Source organism: Canis lupus, chromosome 28, assembly GCF_011100685.1.
Source record: "Canis lupus familiaris isolate Mischka breed German Shepherd chromosome 28, alternate assembly UU_Cfam_GSD_1.0, whole genome shotgun sequence".
In the NCBI taxonomy this organism is placed as follows: Eukaryota; Metazoa; Chordata; class Mammalia; order Carnivora; family Canidae; genus Canis; species Canis lupus.
The window spans coordinates 27,202,193-27,211,838 of NC_049249.1; the positions used below are offsets into that span (position 1 = coordinate 27,202,193).

General features: G+C 53.0%; 1 protein-coding gene across 4 annotated transcripts in view; it reads right to left on the minus strand.

The window, feature by feature from the left end:
- Positions 1 to 7,493, minus strand: part of GFRA1 (GDNF family receptor alpha 1) — a 203,101-nt gene extending 195,608 nt beyond the window's left edge. The window contains exons 1-4 of one of the 4 annotated variants that reach the window (XM_038578891.1): positions 7,278 to 7,493; positions 6,101 to 6,409; positions 4,972 to 5,265; positions 3,678 to 3,761 (exon numbers count right to left, since the gene is read on the minus strand). In XM_038578891.1, coding sequence (XP_038434819.1) covers positions 3,678 to 3,761; positions 4,972 to 5,265; positions 6,101 to 6,140 — 418 coding nt within the window. In that variant the 5' untranslated portion in view covers positions 6,141 to 6,409; positions 7,278 to 7,493. Of the gene's footprint in view, positions 1 to 3,677; positions 3,762 to 4,971; positions 5,266 to 6,100; positions 6,459 to 6,719; positions 6,880 to 7,277 lie in introns of those variants that run through there. The other 3 variants (XM_038578892.1, XM_038578889.1, XM_038578890.1) reach the window with 3 other exon arrangements.
- Positions 7,494 to 9,646: the final 2,153 nt, after the last annotated feature.

A 9,646-nucleotide genomic window follows, 5' to 3' on the forward strand; every position in this document is an offset into this window, starting at 1 on the left:
GACTCTGCCCTCTTGGTTCCCAAGATACTTTTCCGTGGCCTCTCCTCCAACATCTTCTTGCACTGGTTCCCTCTTTCCTTTGTACACACTCCCACTCACTGCCTGGTTCTTCCTTTTTGAGACCCCAAAAAACCACACTGACATCAACCCACAACAAAGGCCCCTCTTGGAGCTCTTAAAAGTACTTTCAAGGCCAAATGCTTCTACCAACACATTTCCACAAGGGCTGTCCCACTGCAATTTCCCAGTTCTCGCCTGACGAGGCTGTTTGATATCCTTCCTGCAGCTCAGGCTTCAGAACAGAGATGACAGGTTTTAGACTCGATCTCATTTTTGTTCCCTTCCTTGTTCCTGCCAGGCCACTGACAGCACCTCAATATGGCTTTTTAACTGGTGATCAAGTAAACAATGGCAAAGATGGCTGTGGGTTTGAGGAGTCCGAAGAAAATGGAAACACGAAAATGTCAAACATGTCTTGTTCAGTGAGACGATTCAGCTCACACTTAATGTATGTGGATAAACATTCTGTTCACATTGGGCAAAGAAACCCAAATATGGAAACTCTGATTGTTACCATATCTGTAAAAGGCAGAGGCCCTGCTGTCCTGGTTTCCTCAGAGAGATTTTCAAGACTGAAGAGATGTTCTAGAAACTCAGATTCAAACCACGAAGAGCAACATTTATCATCCTGCTCCTCTGTCCTTTCCTATCCTACAAATGCCAAACTGGATAATATGCATTATTCAATGACTTAAAACCTCTCAAGGTTCCATTTGGCTTCCTTATACCCACTTAGGGAACACCATCACTGTCAGAGGTCAAAGCTCATTAGTGCTGGAACCTAAATTCAATGCCCTTGGGAGATAAAATGTAGCTCCAGACAAGGCCTTCCTGGCTCTGATTAATTCATTATGACTCCTGGGTTCTCAGCAGGACAGGTCTCACAAAGTCAGGGTCATATTTGCTATGAAAAGAAACCTGTTTGAGAAAGGGACCCAAGAAAATGAATGAGTGAAGCTTGGTCCAAATGCAGAAGAATTTCCAATACCAATAAAAGAAATTCAGACAAATCAGCGGTATCTGGGAATGACCAAGCCCTTCTAACTGTAGAATGGATGCAAGGATTGAAAACATAATTGAAGAGTCCAGTGAATGGGTGGGTTCTGGAGGTGACCGCAATCTTCCCTCAGAATAATGAGCTATTAGGACTAGAGAGAAAAGAGAGAGCCAAGGAGAGAAAATGAGTCTGTTGCAGTCCTACAGTCCATAGCAGTTCTGAAATTGAAACCCAAGTGAACCTTCCTCTTTGCCTGCTTCCTCACTCTCACTGTCCACAGAAAGGCTCCTATCCCTCCAAGCATCAGCACAAAGACTAAGGAGTAAGACTTCTAGGGGGGAAGGCAGCAGGCAGGGGGCACTGCTCCTCAAAGTACCAGGAAGTTCAGGTTCACTCCTGGTATACCATGGGCCACATCCCACCCCAGTTCTTACAGACCTGCTCTCATGAGAGCTCAGAGGTGTCTGTGCATCTTTCCTCTGGTACCTGAAACACCGCCCTCGCTGGGCCAAGGGGACAGGAGCATTATTAGTAGGGATGTGGAGTGGAAATTATTAGCATTATTTGGACAATGTATGAATGCCTCTGATACTAAACTTAAACCCTCATATCTTATCCCAAAACACACACACACACACACACACACACACACACACACACACACTTCTCCTCTGAACCAAAACCAAAATAATAATATAGAGGAATCCTTCCCAAGTCTCATGCCTATATGAAGCACCCAGCCCAGGGATCTTCTTAAAATACAAATTCTAATTCAGTAGGTCTAGATGGAGCCTGAAATTCCACATTTCTAACCAACTCCCAGGTGATGTCCATGCCACTGGTCAAAAGACCATACTCTGGGTAGCAAGGGACAGATATTACAAAGGCTTAGAACCAAACGAGTCTGGTTTTAAATTCTGGTTTTGCTAATCATGAGCTTTATGATCTTGGGCTGGTTTCCTAACCTCACACTGCCTCAATTGCCTCATTCCTAAAATGGAAATAATAATACCTAAGATTCACATGAAAATGGTTACCTAAGTTAATGATAAAAAGATCTTTTTTAAAAAAAGATTATTTATTTATTTATTTATTTATTCATGAGAAAGAGAGAGAGAGAGGCAAAGACATAGGCACAGGGAGAGGCAGGCTCCCTGCGGGGAGCCCAATGTGGGACTCAGTCCCAGGACCCCGGGATCACGACCTGAGCCAAAGGCAGACGCTCAACCACTGAGCTACCCATGTGCCCCAATGATAAAAAGCCTCACTCAGGGGCACCTGGGTGGCTCAGTCGGTTAAGCATCTGACTTTTGACTTCCATTCAGGTCATGATAGTGGTGAGACGGAGCCCCTCGTGAGACTCCGTGCTCAGCACAGAGTCTGCTTGTCCCTCTCCCTCTGCTCCTCCCCCTGCTCTCTCTCTCTGTCTCTCTCTCTCTCAAAGAAATAAATAAAATCTTTAAAAAAAATTCTAACACAGTGCCTGGAATATAATAGGGGCTTAATAAATGCCACTTGCTGGCTGTCCCTAAGATTCATGAGGGCAGAGGCGACATGTCTCTGGCCCACTGCCAAAATCCCAATGGCTAGAACATAGTAGGTACTCAATGGATACGTGTTTGTAAGTGAATGAATGTATACATGATACACTGACACATAATATCGTTATTTACATACTCCCTTGGTTCTATGGCTTTCTGCAGGAAAAGAGACAATGTTTAGAACACCAGAACACTCTCCCCAATAACAAACCATCATTTCACAGAATTCAACATTCACCACCATGTATAACCACGGAGAAAACATATCATTTGTGATGGCTGTATATACTTGAGAAAATGTCTTAAGAGTAAACAAATAAAGACAACATCAGTCTGGAATCTGTACGTCATTAAGAGAAATTACTATCCTGCTCATTATTTACGGGGCTGTCTGAATGCCAGTGTTATGAAAAACTTAATCCTTAAAACTAAGTTCACTTCCAAAACAAACGCAGAATTGCAAAGAGAGACAAAACAAACCATGGGAAACGAGACCACTTTTTAAAGGGCCATGGGGGCAGTAATACATCCTCTGATACGTGGGCACACTTGCTCGGGAAAAATTAAAAATAGAATTATTAACAAATGGTAGAGCTTAATCTTTTAAAGCAAAGGCAGACAAGCGAGTCCATCCAAAATTGTTCAACAATCTAAGATTATCTTCAGAAGTCTCATAAAATAAGTGGCATCATTTAAACGGATCCCATTTCCAGGGAGGCGCTGCGAATGGTATGTAGCAAGAAGGGAATATGATTGCCACCTACAGACAGAAGTGGCACTCCCTATGCAAGAGCTAGCCAATCATATTTCAATGTGAAAAAAAATTCAAACAAGTCACCTCCCTCCAACCTCTTTCAAATCACCACACCACATTACTTCATTTAGAATTACTTTCAAGTCATACAATCATCTCTAGGCATTCTGCTTCTTCATTATCATCATCCTATTTCTAATTTCCCAGAAACGCTGTGCCATTCAACTATCTACTTATACACTATCCGAGAGCCAAAGAGAATGCAAGCAAGCCAACGGATTGCAAGCAGGCAAAGGCATCAGAGTGAAAACACGAACCTGCTTACCTGGTAGGAATGGGACCACCCGGAATATATCAGACAATCTGCTGTTTACTGGTTCATAAGGGGAATCTTCGAGCAGATCATTTCCTAAAAACAACAGAAAGCTTGGGCTTAGGTCTGGAAAACAGACATATTTCAGGGAATTTTTGTTGCTGGATCTAAATTCTAATTATGTTATGATTGTGTAACAAAAAGATGCTGAAACTTTCAGAGATCTCAAATGCATCTATTTGGCTATGGTTATTCTCCATTCCCCTCTGCCTCTGTTGTCCTTTTTCTCCCCAGAGTGCCATGAAAACACTGGAGAGCAACCCAGCCTGATCTTGCCAGAAAACTCTCCCACTCTTTGCAAAGGAATGAAATAAGAGAGGAAGGAACCAGTGATGTCACCAGCCCAGCTTACCTCCAGGAGCCAATGGAAGAAAAGTGACCCAAAAGAGGCCCCCATTTCTTTGCTCCTCAACATGGCATGTGGTCAGAAAGCCAGTACGCTGGCTATTAAACAGTCTCTAAAACAGGTTTTCATTGTAATAGACTCTAGAGGAAGAGGCTGAGAGGTCAAACCTGTATGTTACAAATTTTGGGTGTCTCAGCAGAGACACTCAGTGCGCTGGATGTTTGTGTTAGATTTACAAACACCAGCCACCTCTGGCCCACAAGGACGAAGAAACTCCCACTGGAATGGATGCTTGTGACAAGCGGTCCTTTTGCTCCCCAAGCCTGTGTTAACCAAGGTTGAACCACACCAGCTGGTTCAAGACTCAGCTAATCTAAGATGACAAATGGTTTTTCACACATCTGCCTTTGATCAGGTTTTGGGGAGGAGGTAAAGACAGAATAGATTCTGCTGGACCTTTTATTCTTAATTCTCTATCTTATGTCAGAATACACAGAAGGGAGGAAGAAAGGCAAGGAACTCCGGACACGATTCAGGGCAAGTCTTTGTATTATTACCCTCTGAAGCCAGCTCTCTCCTTGGAGAGAAGTTGTGAGTTCCTGGCCTGTCCTTTCAGATCTCTGACCAGGTTTCAGAGAGGTCAGCAGGCCCAAGGGGGGGTGGGGGGAAGGGTGGTATCCCCCATCCCCCTCGTGGGTTTTCCAACAACCAGGCCCCAACAATGCTGCTCGGGAGGCAGCAAACACCAGCTGCTGCTGTCCCTGGGGGCCAATGAAAGGTCCTCATTCTGCAGCTGGGGAGAAGCGAGGGAGGATGAGGTCAGCGGGACCCGGCCGAGGGGCCCGCCTGCCTTGGAGGGGAGAGGGATGGGGGTGGGGGGCCAGGACGCTCGGCGCGTACCCTGCAGGCTCTGGTACATGCTCCAGTAGATGCGCAGGCAGTTCTTCTCCTTCTTCATGCCCCGCTTGCAGCGGCAGTTGTACAGAGACTTCTGCTTGAGGGCCTCCATGGCACTGCGGCACTCGTCCTTGGCCTCCAGACCCGATGTCAGGCTGAAGTTGGTCTCCTTGCCCGCCACGCACTGCCTCAGCGTGCGGTATTTGGTGCTGCAGCTCTGCTCCTTCAGGCACTGGTCGCTGGCTTTCACGCAGTCCAGCCGGTCCCCGCCGCTCACCTCGGCCGCCAGGAGCACGTCTGCGGGCGGAGGGGGGGGCGCGTGAGGGCGGCCGGGCAGGGACGCGGAGCCCCGGGCTCCGGGGAGGGCGCGCGCCCGCCCGGGCTCCGGGGGTGCCCGGCGCTCGCCCGCGGGCCCGCCCCTCTCCGCGGGGGAGTCCTCTTGGCGCCCCGGGATCTCCCGCCGCCTGCTCCCCCCCCACGCCGCCGCCGCCCCGCCTGGTTTTGCGGGCTTTTTGCGGTTTGCCCGGGAGCCCGCGCTGCGCACCGCGCGTGCCGGCCCCGCCGCTCCGGGGCAGGCGGGCGGGAGCAGCCGGTTCGGCCCCGCCCGACGGGAGCCCGGGGCTTTCCAGGGAGGAGGGCGGCCGCGGGCTGGGCGCGGGGCGAGGCGCGGACGAGCCCGGGTCTGCGAGCGCTCAGGCACGATTCGGGGAAAAGTTTTCCCTTCGAAGTTTGCTCTCCCAGGCCGATGCTCGCCCACACCCCACCTGCCCGCCGCGCCTCCGCGAGCTCCCGGGACTCTCGAGGAGCGCTGGTGCCCGGGCTGGGGACGGGGCGGGGTGGAGTGCAGTGGAGTGGGGGGGGGGGGCTCGCACCCCTTAAGTCTCCGCCAGGATAGGCCATTAAAAAGCACAGGAGATAAAAAACCAAGCACAAAACCTGCGGGCAAGTACCGCGCCATCCCCGCCTCCCAAGCCCGGGGTGCGGAGGATTCAAGACCCCCTTCCCCAAAACGGAACTTCGCCCTCCCACGCTGAGCGCAACAGCGCAGCAATTTGGGGGGTGGGGGGCCTGCCGCGAGTACCCCTCGGAAAGACTCCGCGGGTTGGGAAGAAGAGCGGCGGCCTCGACTTACCCAGGAGCGGCAGCGCGAAGTACAAGGTCGCCAGGAACATGGTGCCGGCGCGCAGCTGGTCCCCGCCCCCCCCCCAAAAAAAAAAAAAAAAATCCCGAGCCGCCGCTGGGTCTCGTCGGGGGAGCTCAGCACACAGCGATCCCCGGCCCGCCGCGCTGCTCCGGCCGCCCAAAGTTCAGCTCCATCCAGGGCGAGAGGAAACTCCCGGGTCCGTCCGCCGCCACCGCCGCCGGCGACTCAGCTCCCGGCGGGCGGCTGGCGCGCGGGTGGGAGGCGGTTCCGCTTTTAGGGGTTCAGGTCTGACCCAACCTGGAAGGAAGAGCGCGCTTTGAAATGAGAGCCGAGAGCGCTAGAACCTCCCCCGCCCCTCTGCCCTCCCCTGCTCCCGCCTTGGGGGACTTTCTAGCGCCCGGGTGAGGGCCCACCCCTAACCGGGTCGGGGCGCAGGAAGGGGGCGCGCGGGGGGGAGGGGGCGCATGTACGTGTATTCCGGGGAGCCGCCCGCACGGGCGGGGGTGGGGGGGCTGGAGAGGTCGGACGCGAGCTCCCAAAGTCCAAGGGGTGTCTACCGGGGCCAACCCAAGAGGCTGAGCGCAAGCAAATAAATAAATCACGTTACTTTCCGAGCGGCGCGAGCGGAGCCAGCAGCTGCCTGGGGTCGAAGCACACGGCGCGGCGGCGGCTCTCTCCAGCCCTGGCGCAGGAAGAGCCCCTTCTCGCTGAAGTTCGCCGCCCCCTCCTCCAGCCAGCTCGCTCGCTCCGCCGCCGGCCCTCTGCACCCAAACCGCCAATCGCTGCCCCCGGTCGCCGTCCCCCGCTCCTCCCCGGGCTCGCCGCCTTTCAGAGGCAGCCGGGCGAGGGGGAACCGTCGTCCCGGCTGGAGCCGAAACCCGGCTCGCGCGCCCCTACCCGCGGTGCGTCCTCCGCTCCCTCCCCGGTGTCCGCGCCGCGCTCGCGCTCGCCCAGAGCCCTGGACTCGGGCTCGTCAACGCCACCGCCCGGGGCGAGCGCACCGGCCGGCGGCCCCGGAGCGCCAGGGCAGGTGCAGCCCCGAGCCGAGCGCGTCCCCGGGACCCCAAACTTGAAGGGCGCCTGCAAGAGGGGCGAAGGGGACGGAGGAGCGGCGATGGGTTCCCAGATCCACAGAATGAGAAAACTCTCTCCGGATGCCACCGACCTGGACTCAACCGACCGTGTCCAGCTGTGTACGGGAGCCAGTTTGTTTATTTATTTATTTATTTTGAGGGGTGTCCCCGCCCCTTCCTTCCCTTTCCGGGCTCACTTCTCTGCGCTAGGAAGAAGATGCGGTAATCTTGGAGGCTCAGAGGGGCAGAGTTGGGCCAGGACGATTTCCGAGCAGAGCCCCCCGCTGCTCTCGGATGCCGGTGAGGGATACTGGAAGCCGCGCGGAGGCTTAGCGGGTTCCGAGGCCAGATTTCCCAGCCTGAGGCCCCTGGGCCTGCTCCTGCTCCCGCCGCCCCAGTGCACACCCGCCAGCCCCCTCTGAGGCTCGCGCACAGGGCGCCGCAGATGGAGACCGCGGTCCGCGGCGGGACCCGGCGCCCGCCCCAGCACGCGCGCACAGGACACGCAGCGCTATGCAGCGGGCCGCGAGTGGTGCCTCTCTCTCTCTCTCTCTCTCTCCCTTTCTCTCTCTCTCTCCACCCCCCCTCGCTGTCACAGACACACACACACACACTCAGACACAAAAGGGCACAATGCACAAGGGCTCTTTCTTCCGTCCCTAGTGCAATCGAACCAGACCCTCCTTCCGAACACAAAGTTTTTCCCCACGTCACTCGCGGCTATGACTCAAGACTTGGCGCGTTAGAGACGCACTCGGACTCGGACCCTCGGCGCCGAGATCGCAGGATGTGCCCACGCACCGATCCACGCCAGCGCGCGCGCACTCACATATGCACACGCAGCCTCTCTCGCTCTCGCTCTCATTCCCGGAGCTCGGGCAAGGAGACAAAAGCGGAACCCCCCGGGCCACTGCATTTAAACCAGACCTGGCTTCGGGATTTTATAAGCTAACCTCCATCTTGACGGTTCCAAGAGTAAATTTAAAAATAATAATAAATTTAAACGCCCAACACGTACACAGCCTTTCGCCCCAATTTCTGGGACTACTCACTCGTTCGCAGCCCTGCTGCGGACACCACCACCGCCCCCCCTTCTCCGTCCCGAACACACACTCCTCTCCCCGTACACCGGGGGGCGCCCGGGACAACCAAGTCTACACTGGGTCCAGAGAGGGGGCTGCGGAACAGCCCACCGTGGCGGGCTTGGGTTCGGGATCTTTGCAGACATCCAAGTTCCCCATTCCTGGAAACCGAGTTTGAATCCGGTCTGGGTGAGCTCAGCTGTCAAATCTGCAAACCCATTGCACCAGACAATGGGCCGCGGAGGAGAGAAAAGGAACGTTCCCCTTGATCGAGGGGGGTTAATTGAAAAGGGCACGCGCTTTGCGTAAAGTTTGAGGCGGGGGAGCAAGGGCTGGAGACAGGGAGGAGGGAGGAGGAGGGGGTGGGTAGCTCTCCATGCAGCTCCCCACCAGCCAGGCGCGCCCCTCCGCTGCGGTAGCGGCTCAAACGCTCGCTGCGCATGGTTTGGAGTGTGTCTGCGCCTCCTCCCGCGCGCAAAACCCCGGGGGATACCTCTCGGATCTGCACGCTTGTGCACGTGTTCCTCTGGGACAGGTATGAGAGGATTGATGCCCTCGTGGAGCACCCTTCTCAACACATGCGCGCGTGCACACACACACACACACACACACACACACACACACACGAGTCACACCATACACAGATTTCTTGTTCAGTGTATCAGTTTACACTTGGTTGTTGAGTAAACAAAGCAAACATATGTCACATTTTCGCGACAGATGGTTCAGACCAAGGGACACTTAGTTCTCCTTCTCTAACAGTGGTAGCAGTGTAAGTTGCTGGGCGGAGTAAGCGGAAATGTAATTGAGTCTTCTAATCAATTTCTTCACCTTAAGTTTATTCTCATATTTTCACACGCAAACCAGAGAAATCCCGGGGTTTTTATAAGAGGCTGGCCCAAAGTGAATTAAGAGTTTATCTGAAGAATGTGTTTCTCCATGGACATCCAAAACATAAAACACTCTTTCGTCATTCCACTTTATAAGTGGAGGTCAATGTCTCCCTTTGGGAAATCAGCAATTAGAATTCCAGTTCTCAATGGATAGACTAGGATCCATCATTGCTGACCACATGGGATGATTGGATGACAATGAGGTTTCATTTGAGGATATCACTCACATCTTTTGTAAGTGTTCTTTGTTTAAAAATGATTCATGTTACCCTAATGTTCCACAGACACGTTTTAAAGAAAAATTTAATGGGGTGGGGGAAAGGGTAGAAAAAAAAATTCCCCAAATGTAAAATATGGGACTTCTTTTAAAATATTTGTAGCTTCAAAAATATTTTTGAACCATTCACTCTCACTAGTCCCCATTAAGTTCTTATTGATGGTGAAAACAGAGCTTTATTTTCTTAAAAAAAAATAAATAAACCACAA